Below are 24,600 nucleotides of genomic sequence, written 5' to 3'. Positions count from 1 at the left end.
ACGAGACAAACATGTCCCGAGCAGAACTTCAGGACAAACAGGAACTCTGTCTCCTCCTCTGATGTCCTCTTTCTGTCTCTCCTGCATCGTTTGCTTTGGTCTAGCATTGCAGCCGGGCAGATTAGGATGCCCCCCCCCCCCCTTCCCCCTCCTCCCCCTCCTTCCTACCTTCCCTCCATCCATCCATCCTTCTCTCAGTCTACTGATTCTGTTTCTCCCATGACAGCAAGTGTTCAATCTGTGGGCCTTTTTTCCTTTAAAAGGAAGAAGAAGCAGGTTGGAGCACATGCTCGGAGGCTGATAGATTGTACAGTAGTGACTCCCTGACACCAGGGAACGTGTCACAGAGATACACACACAGTGCTATTGTGTGTCTTTCTGAATCACTGCTTTATTACAGCACACACACACACACACACACACACACACACACACACGCACACACACACACACACACACACATGCCCACTCAGGGGACCAATTAAATGTATAAAACACAAGCCTGAGAAACTGCACATATGCCCGTTTGTGAACACAAGCTGTAGCTGGAAAACTACATTTCTTTAAGTCAAATAGTGAATCTACAAGTACACGATCACCGATATATGTTCAGCGGGGAGTGTGACTATATGTTCCCACATTTCCTTTTTCATAAATTTGTATCAGTTAGGGTTGGGGTAACTTACCCTACCCTGTGGGAACATAGGGCTGACCCCGTTCAGAGTCTGTAATCCAAAGATTAGCTGCAGACAAAATGATATCTATTGACTTCTTCATGATGCCTTAATGTGTATTTAGCTTTAAGCAGCACTACAGTGATGCTACAGTATGTAGCATTAGCATAAACTTGGAGGATATTAGTTAAAAACTGTGAACAAATCAAAGCAGCAAAGACTGAGTTTTCCCAAACTTTGGTCCAAAGTAGAGTATGTGTGGAGCTCCGGAGACGGCGAATTCATCCCTTTCCAGAATATATCTTATTCAATCTCTCTCCGCTCGTGTTTTATAACCCACAGCTGCTAAATCGAACTGCCATTGTTACAAGCTAGCAAACGGCTACACATGGAAACATGACAAACTGCGAGCCCTAACCTGAAGTGTTGAAGAAGATAAAAGATGATGACACTGGCAGAAAGGACTGGTTTCTCAGGACTTGGGGCGGCTGTGGCTCAGTTGTGTAGAGTCGTTGTCGTCTATTATCTGTACGGTCAGGGGTTCGATTCCCCAGCTCCTGCAGCTGTCAGAGCCGCAGTCCAGGAAAAAACAGCGAGAACAAAGTTCCTGAAGGACGACTGAAGCAGCGTCATAAAGGTGTGCCCGTCTGTAAATTCACATTGCGTTACAGCGTTGGGGGAGCATGTTGTGTGGAGAAACTCCACACACACACACATCACTGATCTCCCCCTTAATGCCTTTGTTACTACCTGTGAAGGCTGGACGGAGGTGGGACCACCTGTCCCCCCTGTTCAGATACGCCTCTCTACTTTACTGTCTTTAAGAGAAGGGAAGTTCAGATCGCTTGTTCTCCGTCTGTCTCACACACACTCATAAAAACACAGATAAGATGGCGGTCTTGCAGGTGCTGGAGGGTCATGTCAGCTCCGTTCTGCTGTGTCACCCTCCTTGTAGCGTCTATCTCATTTCACAAACTACAAAACCCTCCAATGAGAGACGGTTGTGTTCTGTTGTTTCAGAAAGCGACAGCGTGTTCTCACGGGGGTGTTGGTAGCAGGTTTTTTTTTTGGGGGGGGGGGACAGGTGGTGTGTGTAACCTTCTGATATGCACAGAAAGATAACGGACATTTTAAAAAACAGGCACAAACACACATTCACAGATTACATCTCGGGCAGCAGCTGAAGTCTTTTGGACTCCTGGGACTTTTTTTTAGACATCAGCTGCATCTGAAGCTCTTGTCTTCTTCTTCTTCTTCTTCTGTTGTTTTTAAGACTCCAATATAATCAGCTAGACTGAAGACATGGCAGACAAAACCCTGATAGACGACCAGGTGGTTCAAATGCTTCATGGCCAAACCTCCAGCAACTTCATTGAGAGTCCTCAAAGTTATCGGCTACATGAGCCTTGAGTTTGGGGGAATATTTGTGTTAAAGAGTTGTCTTTGGATATCTCCAGACTGGATGAATTCTTGTCCTGGGTTCAAAATAATGACTTCAGCGTCAAGACTCAGGACAAGCAGCTGCAGAAAGCATACATTACTGCACAGTATGCATCGAACAAAAGCTATCTAAGGGGCTATTTTATTATTAAGAAATCTTTTAAAAGCGGTTATAGAGCATGGTTAAAGTGATGTTTGCATGGATTTGTGTTTAACTCAGAAGGTGGCATTTGAGCTTCCAGAGAGCACCTTTGTCTGCCTCTTAAAAAGAGACATTGTTAGCGCTTCACTTGTCTCCATGACGACAGAAATGGCAAACTTAACACCTGATTCCCAGGAGCTCACCTGGACTTCTCTCTCTCTCTCTCTCTCACTAACACAAACATGCAGATCATTTTTCTAATCGTCTCCTCCTCTTGCATGTGAAAAGTAAAGTATATCGAGGTGAAATTAAGCAAAAACAAAATGTTGAATTCTTTATAAAATGACATTCCTGTTCTTAACTCTGGTAAAACTGCAGACATGTCATCATTAAGGTGTTTCAGAGAGTTCCTTTTTGAACAGTGGCTCCTCCCTGAGCACTAAATTATTCATGTGTCAACCTGGAGTCAGCCCTATGTTCCCACATTTCTAGGACATTTTCAAAATGAGGTCTTGAGTTCCTACATTTCACTTCAATTTAAGCCCTATCCTCCCACAAGATGTTTTGGAAGCACTTTATAGTAAATGAATGACAACAATCATTACAAGAAATAAGAAAATAAGCTGCTACTGGATAATAGGTCGGGTGTAATTGGCTACCAAATTGGGAGAAAGGGGGATACGATCTGATACAAATTTATGAAAAAGGAAATGTGGGAACATAGGCACGCTCCCGTGAACCTCTCACCAGTTTTCTTTCATGCTGGTTCTGGTTCAGCCAAAGCCCAGAATCAACACTAAGCTGTGCATCGGTATGAACACTTCATGTGAAGTAGAGTGAAACCAGAGGAGAGTGTTCACCTTCTGTCCCGTCTTCTGGTGTAGTCACAGAGGCGTTACAGGGGCGAGACAGGATCAGCAGAGCCAGCAGAGGAGAACAGCGTAGTGTGTGTGTGTGTGTGTGTGTGTGTGTGTGTGTGTGTGTGTGCACACGTCTGACTGTGTGTGTATGTGGAGCTCCAGCTGCAACTGTGATGTAAACTATCTGATTACTTCATGAAATGACTTACTTCCATGAACACTTACCCACTTCTTAAAGGCTTTATATGTGATTTTTTTGATCCAGCAGATGTCGCCCTTGAGCACCAGCATGAAACCAAAACAACTTGCGCTGCATTGTTGTGTTAGCATGCTAATGCTAGCGATCTTTATTCTGCTCGTATCTTCACACTGCATGTAAATTTACCTGAAATGAGCGTGATCTAGAAACACAGTTAAGCAGTGAGTACAGTATGTTATTCTTCTTTTCTCTAGTCCCTCAATTAAACAACTTTTATACACGAGGGGAGGAGTCAGCCGGCCGTCCGGGCGATGTAAACAAAGTGAAGATAGGACTCTGAAAACTCTGAAAACATCACAGACAGTGGGACTCGGGTGTTACACCCATTGTAGACAGTCATGACTCACAGAGTTATTTTCAGAGGAGATACTTGATTTATATTATATTTAAGTGTAAAAAATCAAATATAAAGACTTTAAGTCACCACTACACTATTGGCTGTCAAAATGTAACTATCAGGTGAACACAGTCGGAGAGGGCTCAACAAAAGGAAAGCTTAGAGCCAACATAAGTTATTCCAAAAACACAAGTTAGCTAACTTTGCTAACATCTCCACCTCAGCCAGGCTAAAAAAAAGAGTTAAATTTAATATCTTCTGTTTTTGTATTCACACATTTAAATTGAAACTTAAAACACACAGCACACTTCATTAGAATACGAAGACTGACATAAGAGTCGTGGGAGGGGTCGATTCACATGTGACCGTTCTTCTTCATATGTGATTATGCATAAGCTATGCAAATAGGCCACTTGATGCCACTCGGCCGTATTGTTGGAGGTTAAATGGGGAAGCTGTGTGCTGAGGGACGGCGCAGATTAATACTGCTGTTCCCATCCTCCTCCCTCCGTCTGCCCCTCCTTCTTCCTCTCTCTTTCTCTTTTGAAAGACGAGGGGCAGAGTCAGTTCCTGTGTCATTGTTAGGGATCCATCTGCCCGGCCGCACACACACACACACACACACACACACACACTTGCACATGCACACACACACACACACACACACACACACACACACACACACAAAGCTGCAGCAGCAATTAAACCTGTTTGACAAACTTGACAGAGACGAGCTTTGGGCTGTGTGTCCGGCACGAGCCATCTGTGAGACAAACACACACACACACACTGGCATGTCATGTGCATGTGTGTGTGTGTGTGTGTGTCTGCTGCATTAAATAGATTTCATTCACTCACATTCCCCCAGACCCCCCCTCTTATTTTATTTAGGCAAGAGAGCCCTCCTCCTCCTCCTCCTCGTCTCCGGTGATGGACAGACGAGACACACACGTTTAGGGTGAGGACGGATGGATGGATGGATGTGTGTGTGGGTGGGTGGGTGCATGTAGAGGGAGGACAGGCTGGATGGATGGCAGATTGGGGAGCAGACCTTTCATTTATTGTGGCTCCCTGAAGTAGGACACCCAGCAGACAGAAAGAGAGACAGAGCAGCTGTAATTACTGGTGGCAGCAGCCCCCCCATCTGAAGATATTGTATTGATATTAGGCTGTTAAACAGGAGATTACCATGTGTGTGACTGGGGGTCTGGGTCAGTCTAGGTCTCCACTGTGTGCTTAAGAGGCTTGGGGGGCAGGTGATGATGATGATGCCATTGTTCTTTTTTTTTTTTTTTTATCTGAAGTGCTCTACTTTCTGCTCCGGGTTACAGGAATAGAACAGAGAGAGAGAGAGAGAGAGAGAGCGAGGGATTAACGGGCTCATAGTTTAGACCAGCGTTTTTGGAAAGAGTTAATCAGCTTAAGCAGACTGTCATCCCAATTTTACATTCACGCAGAGAGCGGCGGAGAATGATTTTTAAAAATAGACAAAAGAAAATAGAGACCATAAACCAGACCTGCAGAATCCAACCTGACGTGCAAAAGTAAAAAAAAAGGATCATTAGAACGGTTGAACCCAAAAAGACACAGACACCAAAAACCAGAAGCTGCACAAACCACCATCCTTAATAAAGCAGGTGCAGAAATAGCACCGACTTAAACCTGATTCATACTCCTACTGCGACGAGTCTTTGCGGTAGTGTCCCATGCCGTCCTGAGCACTACACACTTGTGCGTTGGTGTGTCTGCATAGCGCTGCAATACTCCACCTAAACACTAGTTGGCAGTGCGATTTCTACAATTCTACAATTCACTTGCGACATACAGAGTAAGAACAACACAAGCAAGGATCTAGAAAAAAGGGAACAATGTCAGTAAGAGCAAACGATCAGCTTTGAGTCTGATTGGACACACAGGTGCTGACAGGAAGTGACAAGAGGCAAAGCACAACATTGAGGGCAGTTCTTGAGAGCTCTAATCAGTATAGAAACCATCTTATAAGTCGTCGTTATCAAACAAAAACCATCGTCAGCGTTTCTATACTTTTCTTGTTCTATTCTCTGCTTGTTTGTGTTCAGGAAAACCATGGTCCCGTTGGTCGGTTTTGCACGTCCTCAGAAATTCATGCTACACATCCGTGAGATGCAATATGCATATAACCACTAGGGGCAGTGTAGAGCTGAAGGTGATGAGACCAGAAATGATAACATCAGAGAGACCAGAGAGAGCCGCTACAACAATGGAGGAAAGTTTAGAAGAAAAGTTAACAGATCAAGTCCGCAACTACACGCATTATGATGCCTGCCAAAATAGCTGGCTCTCTACTTTGGTGTTTACGCCGTCTGATTAATGTGGTGCGCCCTCTAGAGGAATCGTCCAGTAACACGCGTCTTACATCAGCAAGTATGTGAACATTTACGTTCAGGACGCAGCCGGTTGTCTTCGGTACGCTTGGTTCAAAAGCGAGAATATTTGAGTCCTAAAGCGACGTCTGTGTGATGTTAGGTAGCAGGTAGTGTGCACGATGACTTCTTCATTGGAGCAGCTGATGTGCTGCAGGAGGCCATAAAAAAACGCCCTGAAAGCCGTGAAAGTGAGCGTACATAGTGGAGCTGAGGGCCGTCAAACCAAAACAACGAGCTGAAAGGTTTTTGGATCACAGCAGCTCGAAACTGAAATCTGGAAATCCTGAAAAATACATAAACCCAACGTCCTGTAAATCCATCATATCCATTTTAGCAGGTGTGTGTGTGTGTGTGTGTGTGTGTGTGTGTGTGTGTGTGTGTGTGTGTGTGTGTGTGTGCGTGTATGCAGTAATCCCTGTATTCTAAGCTTCCTAAATACATGTCTGCACCTCTCCATCATCCCTCAGCTCATGTTTAAGCTTCCATATCATTTACTATAAGTGTACCGATCTCGCTGCAGTCTGCGCTCACATTGTAAATGTTTTCTTTTCCTGAGAAACCATAGAAGAAGAAGAAGAAGTAGAAGAAGAAGAAGAAGACATTTTGGTTAAGAAAGGCTAGAGACTACTTTTCTTTTTCCACTGCTGTTTGGAGATAAAACAACTAATTATCATTTTATACTTTAGAGCATGGTTCTCAACTGGTCTAGCCTCAGGACCCACCAGAAACTTAGTGTTGTAATACTCAGAATCGGTCTCGAGACCACTACTGTATGAAAATCAGCTTCAAACAGAGACTTGAAACTTGCCTGATTTGTGTATTCCACCATTGTTGTATTTGCTTTGCATGCAAGAGTGGAACATGAAGGATGTCTCCATGATCTCACCGTGCACTGACGACTTTATTTATTAAATTAAAAAGATGTTTGCACCAGATTCAGCGAGTCGCTCATTTCCATCTGTAGTCCCCCGTCAAAGTGAGTATACTCAACTGAAGGAAGCACACCTGACAACACTTTTCAAATGATCAGGTGTTAGTATGGAGGTAAATATCAGGAGGATAATAATACACACTGCATGATATAAGGCAGTGGTTCTCAACTGGTGGGGCTGGACCCTAAAAGTGGGTCACAGAACTGTTCTCAGTGGGTTGCGAATGTGCGCCTGAGCAAAATAAAAAAAGTCCACAAATTGATTCCAAACATATTTGTTTTGTTCCATTTCATCGATCTGGGTCACACTGTTTGTACCGTCTGAGCTCAAAACTGCAACAATTTGTCTTGAAATAATTCTGATTGGTTGAAAAATATCACAAAGATTTTGGTCATGATTTGAAGTTGGTGGTGGGTCCTGAGGCTGCACCGGTTGAGAACCACTGATATAAGAGACAATATGATACTCAGTAGCTACATGATAAAAGGGGAACAAGATACTAAAGCAGGTGGTCCTTACTCGATAAAAACTTTATACGGCACAGGAGAAGGTGCAAGATGAAGCGCACAGTAATTACATTTAAAAGTAACCACGATGTGAGTGCAGGTTCTGTAGGTATAGGACCTATCCCGGATCAGTACTGACTAGACTGAACGCACAAAATCCATTTTTATTAACATCACTTGGGGAAAACTGAGGTAGTTTGTGACACTTTTTAGATTGTGAGTGAGGCGGATTGATTCTCATTTGGCGCTATGGTGAGGAGGGAAACAGCCAAAACAGTGTCCAGAGTGAGGCTCTGTGATGAGCTTTAATATAGAGTCTGGATACAGTGGAGCTCTGTGTCACGAGGGTAATAAAAAGCTGAGGCCGTGTTTGTTATGAGGATTAATTTCTTGTTTGGTTTGGGCTTTGTTGACAGTAGGAAAAATACAAAACATCAGCAGCTTATTATCCGTGTATAGCCTGTGTTATGTCACATCCCGATGTGGCTGGAGCAGCAGCCAGAAAGCTCGCAGTGACATACAGGCAGAGGCAGTGGGAGGGAGAGAGAGAGGATCTGAGTGGAAAACCACAGAATTTGTAACTTGTCTTCGGAGGCTGAAGTAATTTCCCTATTGGCTTTGAAATGCAGCGTTCTGCGCTTGCGCACAAGAGGCTCGGCAAAGCGGTGGGGCCGCTGGAAAAGAAAGAGGGGGGGATCAGGAGGTGACATCGCTTTTCTTTTATTAAAGAAACACAGCCCAATGGGTTTTTAGGAATACTTATCCATAGGTTAAATCATTTTCATCTCAAAGAGGGGTGTGTTGTTTGGAATTTCTAAAAAAAACATCTGTGCGTATTTTTGGTGTGGCACACTTGGAGATGTTTAGTCCCCCCCTCCCCCCTCCGAGCAGCAGCTGAATGGTTCGTCCCAGTCGTTGTCAGCTGCAGCCAGCCTCCTCTTGTCAGTGCTCTTCTTAAAATGAAGCTGGCAAGCCGGCGGCACCTGCGGAGGAGAAGGAGAGGGGACTGAAATGTAGAGCTGGCTTCTACTTTTCCCTCCGTTGAAAAAAGGACGCTTATATGTATATAAAGATATACATATACACACATATGAAGAGCCTATTAGTGACGTGGGAGGGAGCCGGTGCTTGCTGTGCACAGTCCGTGTATTTATTTCAGTCTGAAGCAGGAATTCAGATAGGACACTTTAGATAGATAGATAGACGAACTAGTGTTTTTTCTTCTTTTTTAAAATAAAAAAAACACGTCGGGTTGTTTTTTTACGCCTTTTTTTTTAATTTTACGCGTGGATCAAGATTGTCACGATCAGCCAACACACACGAAAGCAATGTACAACACAGTTTGGACGGCGGAGAAAGCCGGCGAGGAAGGAGACTGGAGGGAGACGATGATGCCCTACTCCACGGAGCTCATATTTTACCTGGAAATGGACCAACCACCAGGTAAGAAGGAAGGAGGCCCCGGATGTGGATGTGTTTTGGGGAGCAGTGGTGTTGTGGTGCGTAAAGAAGTGGGTTGGCTACTCTTTTTTTTTTTATCTGGTGGCCAGTCCAGCAGAGGATAATCTGCCTCTTGTTCTAAACAGCGACATGTAAGACTCCTTTTTCCATATTTAGTTTGTTCATATGAGGCAATCAGGGACAGTCATCCCTTCACCATCCGAGGGAGAAAAAAACGCAGCACACTACTGAATCTTGTCATTCAGTGGTGTGAATCAGAGGAGATCTGGAAGTGGTTATACCCTAAGGAGACTGAAACATAAGTGGGTATACTCTGTAAAAACTGCACTAGACTGGGGAGGAAAGGAGAGCAGGGGAGGTGTAATGTTTGGATTCGTGACGGTAGAAATTTGGTGCACATCCTGCTGCTGCTCAAACCTCCCCCGGCGGTGCTTAACGATATTTGGGTCGTCTTCCTCGAGGGATTTCAGATGTGTGTGTCTGCTCATTTCTGGTGATCATTTCTCCCCCCTCCTTACTTTTTGGCAGCCCTTTTTGCATAAACCTTAAATTCTACATCGGCGTTGCATAATCCTCCACAGGGCAACTTTAAGCTGTAATGAAACGATTTTTGCGACATCTTGTGATTCAGTTTGGTTATTAAAACAGTTCCTATCTCCGGCGACAACCACATAAATACACCGAACTGCTTCCTCCGTGAGCTCTAAGTTGAACTCATTACAGGAGAAATGCGTCTTTGTGCGTCTTATGCCCGGTTTGTTTTTTTCCTGCTGCTGCTGCTTGTTCACTCTCAGAGTCATTCAGGAGACAATGGTCCCATGTAGACTGTGCTAAAAGGAAGCCGGATTCCTCCTCTGACAAATCCGCTTTGAATGAGCTGTGATACATGATCGGTAAAGATGGCAGACGAGATGATTTTGGACTAAAAAAATAATTAAAAAAAATAAAAATCAACGCAGTTTGTTGCAGCCGATTTTGACACATTCACACCACCATCTAAGTGTGTGCACCCACATGCACATTGTAATCAGGTACAACTCTATGAAATGAGAGTCACACTGAAACGGCTTCGTCCAGACAGTCGCTCCGGAGCCGACAGCAGGAGGAAGGAGGGGGGGGGGCAGTGAGCAGAAGAGCGACCGGGGATAATGAACCAAACCGGGTAGAAAAAAAAAGGTCCCGAGCGTTTCATAATCATAACATCCCTCTCTGACACGCATCTAGAACTCCCTGCGCCCCTGTGTGACCGACTGTCACCCACAGTTGGACATGTTTCATTCATTCGCTCGCTCATTCATTCCTTGCTCGGGGATTGTGCCTGTGTCATTTGACTCTCTCCCCCCCCCTCTTCTTCCCCCCCCCCCCCCCCCCCCCCCTGCGCTGAATGGCTCGTGGCGCAGATGTGGGACGTTGTGTTGTTTCCAGGAGGGCGCTGTTGAATGCACTTTGCCCGGTAGCTCTGTCCCTTCTTTCTATCTATTGAGATGAAGTGTAGATTCTGCAGCCAGCTGAGAGTGCAGCATTGTGTCTTTAGGCTGCACAGAGGATGCATAACAACAAACCAGTATAGGGTAAAGAAATGCACAGAGAAACACTTTTAAGATGACATTGATTAAAAAAAAACAAAAAAAACTATCTTCTAGATGTGTAAAGTTTGCAGAACATTTTTGCATCCAGTTGAATGCATCTCTTCATTTTTGTCTTATTTCTTGCACCCTGAAGTTTCAGCGTGGATTCAATAATTTAAAGCATACTGAAGTGGACTGGTGCAATATCTCCAGCCTCTTCCTGCTCCTTTAAAGTTAACACCTCCTCTTCTCTTTTTTTTCTTCCTCCTGACTGAACGCGGGAGAGGAATTGATTCTTTCTTTCTTCCCCTCTCATTGTGTCGGAGCCACCGCGCAGTGAATGGATGCTAGTGCTCCTTCTACACAGCTGTAGAGATGTAAAGGCATCACACTGCTGCTCATTCACACACTTTGACCTGGACCTGTTGTAGCATCCAGAGGGAGACGGTTTATATACATGCATGATGCGCAGATGGAGTCACTGTCATAAAACAGCGCGCTCATGCCATGCACTGAAAAACACAGAAATGTACAAAAAGGTGCATTTTTAAGTTATGCAACATCCAAGCATCCTGAGTGTGCAGGCGCACTATTTTTGCCGCTCATACCTGCAGTGTGTGTGTGTGTGTGTGTGTGTGCACCTCGTCACCTTTTTCTCTCACACCGATATGTCGCTGATAGCCCCGCTCGTCTTTTGTCTCACCCTCAGTGAGCGTGTGTGTGTCTTTGTCTTAACATGCCTGACATGTAATCTAAAGAGCTGCGGAGACGCTGACACAGAGGAGGGAGAGAGAGGAGGGAGAGAGAGTGGCCGGAGGAGAGATGACAAAGGGGGGGTTGAGGGAGAATAGAAGACGAGCGTCCTGCAGATGTTCATTAGAATATTTATTACTCTGAAATTGAAACGTGCGAGTGTCAGTGACAGCTATAGTGTCTGTGTGTGTGTGTGTGTGTGTGTGTGTGTGTGTGTGTGTGTGTGTGTGTGTGTGTGTGTGTGTGTGTGTGTGTGTGTGTGTGTGTGTGTGTGTGTGTGTGTGTGTGTGTGTAAAGGCAAGTGTCTGCGTTGCCTTTGTGTGCAGGGTGATCAGCATAGGTGGAGTGCTACTGCTCCCCCCCCCCCCCCCCCCCCCCCCCCTTCCTGCTGGTAACTTTGTGCACTTTGTGTGGATAAGAGTTTGTCTTTCAGGGGAAATTCATTGAGACACGTTTTTAGTTCATTCACAACAAATCTCAGGAGCTGCACGTGAATATTCACACCTATAGAAAGCATGAAAAAAAAGATGAAGAAGCTTGAAAAATCATGTCTGCGTTATATTTTGTGAAGATTAGAAAGAATGCAGCTGCGTTATGTAACACTGAGGAGAACAATAAGAGAAGAGGAGATGTGCATTTTCCTTCATGAGCAATCACCTCAAACCGGTTAGATTCCATCCAGTTCATCTTTCAGTGATTATAGAAACATTTCCGTCCAGATTTTTTGATTTCTGTGGCATCAAATTCCAACATGAAGCTGCAGATCTGTCAGTAATTTGTCTCAGATTGCAGTTTTGTCATTTTTGTCGGTATGAGTATCGTCGTGATTAATATTGTGATCAATCATCCAGCCTCGCGTTGGTCTAACCGAGGACGTGATTATAATAGATTCTTCTGCATGAATGCACTGATCCTGCAAAGAGAGAAAATTACACCAGGGAACCTGATTTTTTTTTTTTTTAATGTAATCAAGTGTTGGATGATTTCTTTTAGAAACGCTCTGCTGGTCCTGTGTCTGCACTAAATGAAGCAGCATGCAGTGCAGACCTGTGGCTTCATCTGTGCACACGCAGCGGAGAAGTCAAAGCCTTCTTTACATCATCATCATCATCTGCAGGATCAGATCGACATGTGGTCCATCAGAGTCTGTGCATAATGCCCGTATGTGACGCTGAGTGATGAAGGATCTGAATCTCAACATGAACATCTTCCAAACCAGTTTAGATATCACCCAGTATGAGTCACACCTTGTTCCAGTGCTTCCACCTCCTGCTCTGTTTACTTCAAACCTTCTGAATAATGAAAACGGATCTTCTGACTCGATGATTCAATCATTGCATCTCTTTTATTTTTATTTTTTTATTGAGACAAAATAGCCGTGACATATCGTCGATGTTTTCCTCTAAAGATCGGATGAAGAACTCTTTATTGGCTGCATGAAGTGTCTGATTTTCAGGGAGAATTTTTTTTTTTTCTTTTTTTTCAGTTTTATTTGGACTTGATTCTTGCTGATGTGATGTAGATTCGTTTACTGACAGCTGAGTCGTGTTTGTTTGGAGCTTCTGAAAATCCGAATTTTGCAGACATCCACTTTGACTTTAATTTTCTATTTTCTGACTTTATCCACCTGCATGAATCTGTTCTTTAGAACTGAGAGGTTGAGAAACAGCAGCAGGTTTTCAGAGTTGAGTTTGGTGTTGAAAAGGAGCGTGAAATGAGTCCGTTAGAGCCCCCCTCCCCCCCCTCCCCGGTCAGCTCTCAGTGGTCCACAGGAGACGACCTGTTGATTCAGTGCTCGATGCTTCGCTGCTGTGAGTGTGTGTGTGGTGTCCCAGAAGGAATGGATATACCATTAGGTAACTCCACCTCCCTCTTCTGTTCCCTTTCTTTCTTTCTTTCTCTCCTAAACGCCCCCCTTTTTCCCTCCCCTCCCCTCCCCTGCCTCCTGATTGGCCGAGTGGGCGGGCCTCCGTGCAGGGATTAGTCGGCTCGTCGTCTGTCTTGTAGGATCAGCCTCGCTCGCTCTTTTCTTCAGTCTGACGGAGCCTAGAGCAGGAGGAGGAGGTGGTGGTGGAGGAGGATGTAGAGGAGGAGAGAAAGAGAGAGAGAGATACAGAGAGAGAGAGTGTGGATGAGAGAGAGAGAGAGAAAGAAAGAGGAGGAGGGAAACAGCTGAGAGACGAGTGGCAGCATGCAGCTTACAGAGATGGTGGAGGACGGTAAGAGACTCTTTCATGTGTTTCTCTTTGTGTTTTGTTTCTGCTTCTTTTCTCAGTCGCTCAGCTGACTTCTTCCTGCAACTGTCTCTTTGCATTTCATCAAATTCCCTTTTATTTTCTTACAGTTCTTTTTGTTGGTCTATTCTATTTTTTATTTCTGCCAAAAACTTTGACAGTGTGCGTTAGTCTTTGTCGCTTTTGATGCTTTTGCACAACTTTGCTGCAACAATGAATTCACAGAAAGTCTCCCTAAAGGCTGCTTCTCATTATTGTGCATAGATAGATTCTATATTTTCAGATTTCAGACCATCCTTAGGACAAAAAAAAAGAATATTCTGAATTTTTATTTTGACTTTTTCTGACACTTCACAGACTAAATCAATAATTTGAGATGTCAGCAGCCCTGAAGTTAAAACAATCTGGATATGAAAACTGTGTGTGTGTGTGTGTGTGTGTGTGTGTGTGTGTGTGTGTGTGTGTGTGTGTGTGTGTGTGTGTGTGTGTGTGTGATCACACAGCCGTGACGCTGACACACACACCCCCACATGCTGCCCGATGCTGCACGCACACACCACCTGCAGCTCTGCACTGTGTCCAGATGTGAAGTTGTGGAAAAGAAACAGACTGAGAGCAGATGTGTGCAGAACACTTAATGCATGCCATGTGTACATTTCTGCAGTGTGTGCACTTTATTAATTATTTTTTTCTGCACCGCAAGTGTGTGTGTGTGTGTGTGTGTGTGTGTGTGTGTGTGTGTGTGTGTGTGTGTGTGTGTGTGTGTGTGTGTGTGTGTGTGTGTGCAAACTTTCTGAGTTGAAGATCTTTGTTGAAGTCCAGTAATTAGACCGTGTCGCTGATCAGCTGTGTGTGTGCACAAACGATCTTTGAGGCTCATATCGATGCTTTGTGTGTTTGTCAAGTGTGAGTGTTTATTGTGTGTGTGTCAGTCCGTGCTGACAGTCATTGTTCAGGAGAGCTGTGGGCTTCTGCCTGCATGTGTGATGACAAGTGATATCTGTGTGTGTGTGTGTGTGTGTGTGTGTGTGTGTGTGTGTGTGTGTGTGTGTGTGTGTGTGTGTGTGTGCGCGCGCGCGCGCGTGTGTGTGTGTGTGTGTGCGCGCGTGTGCGTGTGGCTGAGCGCTGCTCCTTTGTCTGCTGAGGGGGAGGGGGGAGAAGGGGAGGGAGGGAGGGAGGCTGCGCTGATGGTCCCCTTTGTTCAGGGTCCGCTCTTTCTCTGTCTCGCTGGCTGATATTTTACAGATTTAGAGCAGTGTCAAAGTGTAAAATGAATATTTGTGATCTGTTCTGACATTTCCCGATCGTGTCCTTTGGGGTCGGACGGTTGTCATCGGTTGAATTTGACTCGTTTTCTTTTAAAAGAGCAGACTTATCACAAGTATCGATCCGTGTGTCAGGAGGGGGGTTTGGCTTCGTAGATGCTGCAGGAGTCACTGACACGGTTTGATTTAATGCTTCCAGTTTCTACTGGACCTTTTGCAACAAAGGACTCGGGTGTGTGTGTGTGTGTGTGTGTGTGTGTGTGTGTGTGTGTGTGTGTGTGTGTGTGTGTGTGTGTGTGTGTGTGTGTGTGTTCATTGTCCTGCAACAGGAGCTCGGAGGAAAACTCCTCTCTTAACTCTGTCACTCATCAGCTGTTGATTCTTCATTGTTCGGATTTGCTGCTTTTTTTATTGTCATTGTAAATTTCTTCTTTTGAAGAGTTTCTTAAATGCATTTCACTTCATGTGTGTCCTGTAGCTCCATGGTGACACACATACACCTATTGTCCTTTTTAATGCTACTTTCCATTGTGTTGTTCAGGATGTGCAGGTGCATCAGTAGTTTGGACTGATTCTTTATTTATTGTTTTTAACTTAATCTTTAGCTTTCCTTCATTTTCTCTCAATGTTGCAAAAGTTTTTGTTTTGAATTCTAAGTAATGGAGGAAATGTGTGTGTGCAAAAGAGTGAGAGAGAGCGAAAGAGAGAGAGTGTAGAGTGCTGACGGAGGAGAACAGTGCAGCTGCACAATGACAGCTCCGGCTGCAGTCACAAACTGACGGCTGTGATGATGTGAAGGAGGGAGGAGAGAGAGTGAGCGAGCGAGGGAGGGAGGGAGATAAAGATTGAGGGAGGAAAACAAGGGGAGAACAAAGGGAGGAGGGTGAGGAAGTCACTGTGTAAACACACACACACCTCTAAAACTGAAACTCATCAGCTGTGTTTGTGTTTTTAGGGAAATGAGAAATCTTTTCCACAGTCGACGAGTTCCTCTCTGCACGTCTTTACAGCTTCTGTTGTTGCACGTTCAGATTGTTTTTCACCTCTTATAAGAACGCGCCACGTCCTCACAAACATGATGACATGACGACAAAGAGGAGTCACTGGGAAAGTTTCAAGTTGAGTTTATTTTGTGAGGAAACCTTAACATTTTTTTTGAATAAACTTAATTATTGTCTTTAGAAATCTGTGCTACTCTTGAGTATTGCATTTCTTTGACGTCAGTGGACTGGAGCACATGACTCACTTAGTGCAAACTTCTGAAGGTGCAGAGGACTAACGTTTGGATGAGTCTCCTTTGACTCTGAGGAAGAAGAAATGTGAGGAGAAACTTACCTTAAGTGCTTCCTGTTCTTCTTCTCTTTGTTTGGATTCTCCCCGTGAGAAGGCGTGCTTGAAATGTTTCTGATGTCTGAGGAGGTCGATCTCTGAGAGAGATGACCTCCTTCAGTGGAGGGGCTGACGCACTGTGGTTTCCTTCAACTTTGTGAGTGGTACTTGTGTGGTAAACAATGATGAAAAGAATACAAACTCATGATAGATATTAAATGAGCAGATCCTCACAGCCCTGCAGAATGACGAACGTCACCTTCTCAGTTAGTGAGCTTTAGGCCCCCTAGTGGCTGCAGGGCCACGAGCATCCTCAGTTAAACAATGCAACTGTTTGTGTTTTTTCTGTAGGTATTCATACTATTCATACATATTCATATTCAAGCTTCGTCTACTGCCCCCTAGTGGCGGGAAAATATATAAATAACAGCTTTAACTGCACATGTTAGTAAAGAAAGAGTTTTCTAAAGAAGGAGAACATCTGGTGGATTTGTGACAGTGACTCTCTGGAGCACCGCAGGCCTGAATAAAAGTGTCACGCTAATGTTTGACTGACCATGGTACTTCTCTCCCGGTGCATTGTGGGAGTTCCCCTGTCCCTCCTTGTCATCCGTACGTGTGTTTCAGGGTGAGACCAGAATGATCCTGGACGCTCCAGCTGCTCACACATGAAAGAAAAAGCGTCTCCGGCGGCATTTCAGGGGACTTTCATTTGCAGCGTACTTTCCCTTTTAAAATGACGACACATCAAATCTGTGTGTGTGTGTGTGTGTGTGTGTGTGTGTGTGACTTCTGTTTGTGTGTGTGAGAGAGAGAGTGTGTAACTGATTTGTGATGTAGGAGCTCTGCAGTAATTATACTGCTGTTCTGTAAACTGGTCCAGATGTGTCTGGAGACTTGTAAACCTTGGTCTGCTTCGATGTGTGTGTGTGTGTGTGTGTGTGTGTGTGTGTGTGTGTGTGTGTGTGGTACAGACAACAATAGAAGAAAACAGCAGAGCTTCTGCCTGTAAGCCTAACTCTTAATAAAGTGTCTCGAGACGTAAAAAAAACAAAAGATTAGACGCCGTTCTCTCTCTGTTTGTTGTTAGAAAGTTTTCTGAGTGCCTTCAGCAACGACATCATCTGCTCCTCTTCTCATCACACGTCGAGGAATAGGTGCTCCTAAAAATCCCTGTTAACATTCAATGATGGAAGCTGAACTTTTAAAATATTCAACAACGTCTAAACACAACAAGCAGCACAAGAACTCTGAGTGTTTAAAACATTCAAAAATACAGATTTCAGTCAGAACGTGTGTTACTGTTTTTGGGGGCTTCAGGCTTCAGGCTCAAAGTCGTGTTCCTGAAAACTTTCTAACATTTTTTTACCGCATATAAAAAAAAGAATTGATAAGAACGAGAAGTTTGTCTTTGGCAGCTCAGGGGAGGATGAGTTCAAAGACATGAGAAAAAGTATGAAAACAAGAGCGCTCTCAGGAATAACAAACTTCCACATCCCTCTTCAGGACGGTCTTTCTCCTACAGGCAGAGAAAACTTACACTGTGTGTGTGTGTGTGTGTATGTGTGTGTGTGTGTGTGTGTGTGTGTAAAAAAAAAACACTTTTGAAGTAATATTATGGTTAAAGACATCACAAGTAAACTGGGTATTACTTTTTTATATTTTTAAAATGACCTGAAAGACAAGGCCCCACTTTTGCAGTATAGACACATAGTCCCCTCCATGTAAGGTACGCGTGTATATATGTGTGTGTGTGTGTGTGTGTGTGTGTGTGTGTGTGTGTGTGTGTGTGTGTGTGTGTGTGTGTGTGTGTGTGTGTGTGTGTGTGTGTGTGTGTGTGTGTGTGTGGCACACAGACTAATTACTGAGATGATGTATGGCCTGTGTTTGTCATGCTACTGTTTGCCTGTGTGATTAATAACAATACGGTCACCGACTGCACGGCGGCTGTGTTTGTGTGGAGATATAGATGCAGCGTCCTCGTGCTGATTTGCATAAAGAGTACGTGTGCATGTTTGGAATTAATGTGGATGTTCTCCAGCTTTAAAAAAAAAAGATATTTTCCATCAGTCGTTGAGTTTAAACTCATCGTGTTGTGAAAAGGATTTCCCCGCTCTTCATCCGCAGCCTTGAGAGTGTCGTCGTCGAGCTGAATTGTACTCGTTTGTTCATAAACAACATTTTTTAAACAGTTGTTTTCTCTCTGTTTTTTTTTTCTTCAGCTCTTCCTCCAAAGCCAGCGAAGCCCCAGCAGCCCTCGTCAGTCGGGACTGGAGGGGGCAGCAGCAACGGAGCGAAAGATGGAGGAGCGGGAGGTTCACTGCAGGAGGCCGAGTGGTACTGGGGCGACATATCCAGGTAACAAACGCATGCTAATGTCTATCAAACCCCGCCCATTTTTTGGAGTCTTAATCACCTTGTGCGTTCGTTTTGTAAATTCTCCATAGACTGCTTCGGCCTGCAGCCATGAAACAGGCTGTAAGGGCTGAAAACCAAACTATTCATGATCTATTAATGAGCTCATTTGAGACCAGGCTGCTTTCATCTCTTCTTTGCCACCAGACTCCATTGATAAAAACAGATATTTTAATTTGCAGGACGCATCACTTTCTGGTCTTCTTCTTCGGATATCAGGTCATTTTTTGTGTGTTTGTGTGTGTTAGGTGACTAATGTGTTGGACCCGAAATAACCCTTCACATCTCTTTAGTCTCAAAAAACACAGAAAAACTAAAAGGTAGAAAACCTGCAAATCTCATGTGATCTTTACTTTAAATCTCTGTTTTTATCGATGGAGTCTGGCAGCTTTGAAGAGAGGAAGTCTTACCCTGAGGTTTACGTCGCAGCTGTTTTCAGCCTTTGTTGTGTCGACTCGTCTGGTTAAAGTTTTTGTTCTTGCATCGTCCTCATATCTCTCCTTTTTGTCCTCTTCTTAAATCTTTTCTGTGTTTAAATCTGAAGAAGGTGATGATGTTGACACTGCCTCACCTACCTGCATGTTAGCTCTCAGTCCACACACAGACAGATAATAACCACACCTACTGTGCAGACAGCCAGTCTACCACCTTCAACACACACACACACACACACACACACACACACACACACACACACACACACACACACACACACACACACACAGCTGATATGGGCTCAGACCTGTCCGTCCAGTTGGTTTATTATCAGAGGCAGAGTAATAAAATGAATACCGTGGTTGCTCAGCTCGCTCTTTTCTGCTCGTCTCTCTTCAGGGAGGAGGTGAACGATAAGCTCAGAGACATGCCCGACGGGACCTTCCTGGTTCGGGACGCTTCCACCAAGATGCAGGGCGACTACACGCTCACACTGAGGTACAGTCTATAAAATGTTTCAGTTTGAATCAGAGAGCCCGGCGGGGTGTAGCGTGTTTAAAAACCACAGCGGGGGAGGGGGGGTAGATTACTCCTCCTGCTCCACTTTAACGCAGCCATGCCTCCAGTTAACTTCAGATGGAGGGGGAATCATGTGTTGAGGGGCGTTTTGCCTACGCAGCATCCCGCTAAATTGGAGCAAATCGCCCACTGCCCTGGAAATAAAACGCTTGAAGGGGAACGGGAGCCCAGAATAGAAGCTGATAAAATGTGAATATTAAAAAGTCGTGTAGAGTTTTGAATGTGTTTTTTTTTTCTTCTGTTGATTTTCAGGAAAGGGGGCAACAACAAGCTGATAAAGATTTACCATCGGGACGGGAAGTACGGGTTCTCGGACCCGCTGACGTTCGGCTCGGTGGTGGAGCTCATCAGCCACTACAGACACGAGTCTCTGGCTCAGTACAACACCAAGCTGGACGTCAAACTCATGTACCCCATCTCCCGCTTCCAGCAGGTACGCACACACTCAAAACATTTAGACAAGATACACCCTCTCTGATTGTTGAGACTTTTATTTTGAAGGGCATAAAGGCTCATTTTAAATCCTGGCAGGACAGGAAGCAGATTGTTATAGACAACCAAGGATTTTTTAAAACGTGAGCAGATTTAAAAAGTGAACAGAAACATTCAGCCGCATTAAACTCTAAATATCCGGAGGGATACGTGGACATCCCCCTCTGCTTTTAGTCCGGGGACTTTCCTTCCGTGGTTTTGGGCGTGGCCTCCTGGTTTAAAAGTCTTAACGCAGCGCTTTCCCAAACTTTGAGGGTGCAAAGAAAAGACAAATCCAAAGGGGTCAACAAACCACAAAAGGGTTTTTCAATCTGTGGGCTCAACGCTGCAAAATGTAACCGTGCCCTTTCAAAATAAAGCGTCCTACTTGGATACTTTAACAAACAGTAGTCTGCTGTGTTTAAAAAAGCTGCTCGTTATTACATCTGAGGAACTAGAAGGAGCAAATGTTTGACATTTGTGCTTAAAGAAATCAAAAGTATGCATGCACTTTTAAAATATTTGGAGAAAGCTTTTCTTTCTGTGGGGAAGAATTTAAAAAAGATGTTGAACTCTTCTCTCTAAAACGGAGAGATGCATCACTTCAGCCTGTTCTTCAAACTTCACGTCATGCTTCAGACGACCTAAATCTCTTCTGCTGTTTGCACATCTCAGATCATTCAGTGAATCAGATGAGACAACAATCATAAGAGGAGAAAGAATAATAGAAACAAAATAAAAGTCCAAAGTTTACAAAGATCTAAAAGTTCTTGAGCTCGGGAATCAAACTCCCTCTTCCTAATCGTTCTTTTGGTCGGCGCTACACGCCGCCTAGTTTCCTCTTTAACCCCCGTCCTGGTGGCTCACTCTGAAGTGTTTCCACTCCCAAACTGCAGCACCAGCAACAGAAATATTGCACACATCTGCGGTGTCAAAGGCCCCGCTGTTGCATTTATTCCCTCGTCCCCTCCGCTCCCTTTTTTTTTTTTGCCGGGCGAGTCATTACTCGGAGCTAAGCAATACATCCAAAGTGGGTACACCGTGCCCTGCAAACCGGGGCATTGTGGGTGGTTTATTAATGAGCCTGTTCAGGAGTCCCCCCCCCCCCCCCCCCTTAGTAAGCAGAATCCGGGGTGAAGGGAGCAAACATGCAAAATGCTCTTCTGCCTCCGTCCTTGATTACTGTTCTTTCTCCTACATCCTGCAGCCTTTTTCCTCCCCTCCCCTCCCCCGCCCTTAGCTGTCTTCACACTCTCTCTAATGCGTTGAATGTCTCCTCAGGACCAGCTTGTAAAGGAGGACAACATCGATGCTGTGGGGAAGAAGCTGCAGGAATACCACAATCAGTACCAGGAGAAGAGCAAAGAGTACGACCGGCTGTATGAGGAGTACACCAAGACGTCTCAGGTACATCAAGCGTTCCACTTCCTTACTGCGGTGGTTATGGTTTTAAAAAGAGAAAATTAACATTCCCCGCCCGCCATCCGCTAAACTCCTTTTTTCCCCCCGTCCCTCAGGAGATCCAGATGAAGCGGACGGCCATCGAAGCCTTCAACGAGACCATCAAGATCTTCGAGGAGCAGTGCCACACGCAGGAGCGCTACAGCAAGGACTACATCGAGCGCTTCCGGCGCGAGGGCAACGACAAGGAGATCGAGCGCATCATGATGAACTACGAGAAGCTCAAGTCTCGGCTCGGGGAGATCCACGACAGCAAGGTGCGGCTGGAGCAGGACCTGAAGACGCAAGCCATGGACAACCGCGAGACGGACAAGAAGATGAACAGCCTGAAGCCCGACCTCATACAGCTGCGCAAGATCAGGGACCAGTACCTAGTGTGAGTACTCCAGGACTTGTGAGGACGCGGAGTGGGAGGAGTCTGAGGACACAGGTCGCTAACAAGACAGAGTGAAATACTGTCTCTGATGAACTCTGTGACCCGGGTTGTTAAGTTAGATACGGGGAAACATGTTTAAGTAATAACTGAACCGCTGCCTTTCCCAGAGCTGAAGAAGATTCATTTAAAGACAAACGAAAAAATGTCTTTATAACAAACCATGATGAATTGTGTGATCGTCATTTCTGTTTCTCCCTCTTAAAACTCTCAAATAATCTTCAAGATTTTAACAAAATCCAACTAATTCAGGTTTTCCTTCAGTTTAAACTTGAAGCCAATTGTTTCAAATTTCAGCTCTTTTAGATTTCTTCATATCTGGTAAAAAAAAAAAAACAAGTTCTGCAGCACCCCCCCCCCCCCCGTCACTCTGACTGTCACGCTGCTCCATTAGAAACTTGTGTTTCCTCTTCCTCCTGACCTTTCAGACGTTTGTCACTTAATTTGATTTCTGCTGTGAATGAAAGGAGCCTTTTTTTTGTTTTTTTAAAGTGATTCCTGGTTGTTTCTAACGGTCTCTCTGTCTTTTCCTCTTTCTCTGTAGCTGGCTCAATCACAAAGGAGTTCGACAGAAACGAATTAACGACTGGCTGGGAATCAAGAACGAGAACACTGACGAGTGAGTTCTGACTCCTGAGAGGGGTTTTCTTTTTCTTCTTGTGGTTAAAGATTAAGAAAATGGGGTCACACATCTGTGCCCAGCATTGTGTAACTGTGTGTGTGTGTGTGTGTTTGTGTGTGCAGAGGATACTTTGTCACCGAGGAGGACGAGAACTTGCCTCACTACGACGAGAAGAGCTGGTTCGTCGGCGACCTGAACAGGACGCAGTCGGAGGAGCTGCTCATCGGGAAGCCGGATGGAGCGTTCCTCATCAGAGAGAGCAGCAAAAAGGGCTGCTACGCCTGCTCTGTAGTGTGAGTACCAACACCACCCCATCCCAGTCCATCCCACCCCATCCCACCCCAGTCCGTCTGATTATCAAAACCAGTTACACTTTTCTTTTGGGATGTTATTTATGTCGGCTCCTTTATTTATTTTATTTTCCTCATCCCTCCCCTTGTTCCTTATAGTTGTTTTTAAAATCCATATGATGTTATAATGCTGATCCAAACACAGACTGTATAAAACATGGACGTAGCCTCAGTGACATCACCTGCTGGTTTCTAAAAAAGCCTTTTTAAGCTAATTTTTTTTTTCTTTTTAAGATTTATTTGTGGGCTTTTTGTACCTTTTAATGTAGAGACAGGACAGTGGATAGAGTTGGAAATCAGGGAGAGAGAGAGAGAGAGAGAGAGGGGAATGACATGTGGGAAAAGGAGCCGCAGGTGGGATTTGAACCTGGGTCGCCCGCTTGGAGGACCACAGCCTCCATACATGGGACGCAATCACTAACCACTGCGCCCCCAAAAACCAGTTCCACTTTTGAAGGATTCACAATCTTAAGTGTAAAACGTGTAAAATAAACGTCAGGACGGGCGCTGTTGTTTCTGAGCAGTTTGTGAATGTTTCTCCTCTCCTGTGTGTCCTCAGTGTCGAAGGCGAGGTGAAGCACTGCGTCATCTACAGCACGCCGCGCGGCTTCGGCTTCGCGGAGCCCTACAACCTGTACAGCAGCCTGAAGGACCTGGTGCTCCACTACCACCAGGCCTCCCTGGTGCAGCACAACGACTCGCTCAACGTGCGCCTCGCATACCCCGTCTACGCACAGATGCCCTCCGGACGCAGATGAACCCCAACCCCGCTCGACCACACGCCCCCCCCCACACAGACAGCAAGCCAACGCCCGCTTTAAAGGGGGAAGGGAAGACGGGGAGAGGGAAGGAAGGAGAGGAGAGGAGAGGGGGTTGGTTGAAGTACAGAAAAAAAAAAAACAACCCCGACACCAGACCCCGTAAAAGATAGAAATGAAACACTTGCTGCAACACACACGTCAGCCACCTTGGAGTTATATATTTTTACAAGAACATTTTTCGGAGGGCATTCTTTCTAAAGACTGCTTGATTTGCACAAGGAAGTTTTAAATGTTTGTGAATGTGAAAAAAAAACAAAAAAAAAAAGACTGAAGGAAGAAAGGAAAGGAAACGGGAGTAGGAGACTTCAGAGTTTCAGGTTGACCCCCGCTGCTACCTAAACTCCAGCTCAGACTTTTTACCAGAAACTCACTCAGAAAAAAAGACGACGAAGACGACAACGAAACATTCCCACTTTGAACCCTTTTTTTTTAAATTTTAATTTCCCACCTCAGATGAATCTATGAACAACCCCTCTCTCTGTCGGTTTCTGGAGTCGTTTCATGTTTCTTTTTTTTTGTTTGCTTTTGTTTGTGGTAAATACACGAGGTGATGATGTCTGTCCTGTCGCTCTCCGTACTAAAAGCAAAAATAATGTAGCATAACAAGACAACGGACACTCTGGCCCTGAAGTGTTCCTCCATGTAGACCGCTGCTGAAGGGTTTAGGGGGGGAGGGGGTGGATAGGGAGGGAGGGAGGGAGGGAGGGGTGACACAAAACAGTTTTGTAGAAGGATACAGGCTTTGCTTTTTTTACTGAGGTTTTCTTTTTTAGTTCGGTGTAAATGGCAACGTCAAGGATCAGAACCAGAGACCAAAGTTGGTGATGGGAGGGGGAGGGGGAGGGGGA

At 44.9% G+C, this 24,600-nt stretch overlaps 1 protein-coding gene across 2 annotated transcripts in view; it reads left to right on the top strand.

Annotated features, from left to right (window-relative positions):
• pik3r3b (phosphoinositide-3-kinase, regulatory subunit 3b (gamma)) overlaps positions 1-24,118 on the top strand; it is a 224,076-nt gene extending 199,958 nt beyond the window's left edge. For both annotated transcript variants that reach the window (XM_061034969.1, XM_061034968.1), the window contains exons 8-15: positions 18,388-18,523; positions 19,415-19,513; positions 19,847-20,027; positions 21,347-21,472; positions 21,583-21,902; positions 22,504-22,578; positions 22,704-22,874; positions 23,491-24,118. In XM_061034969.1, coding sequence (XP_060890952.1) covers positions 18,388-18,523; positions 19,415-19,513; positions 19,847-20,027; positions 21,347-21,472; positions 21,583-21,902; positions 22,504-22,578; positions 22,704-22,874; positions 23,491-23,689 — 1,307 coding nt within the window. In that variant the 3' untranslated portion in view covers positions 23,690-24,118. The remainder of the gene's footprint in view (positions 1-18,387; positions 18,524-19,414; positions 19,514-19,846; positions 20,028-21,346; positions 21,473-21,582; positions 21,903-22,503; positions 22,579-22,703; positions 22,875-23,490) is intronic.
• The last annotated feature ends 482 nt before the right edge of the window (positions 24,119-24,600 follow it).

Source organism: Labrus mixtus, chromosome 3 (genome assembly GCF_963584025.1).
Source record: "Labrus mixtus chromosome 3, fLabMix1.1, whole genome shotgun sequence".
Classification (NCBI taxonomy): Eukaryota; Metazoa; Chordata; class Actinopteri; order Labriformes; family Labridae; genus Labrus; species Labrus mixtus.
Note: the sequence above shows the minus strand (reverse complement) of the source record. Positions and strands in the feature narration are given on the sequence as shown.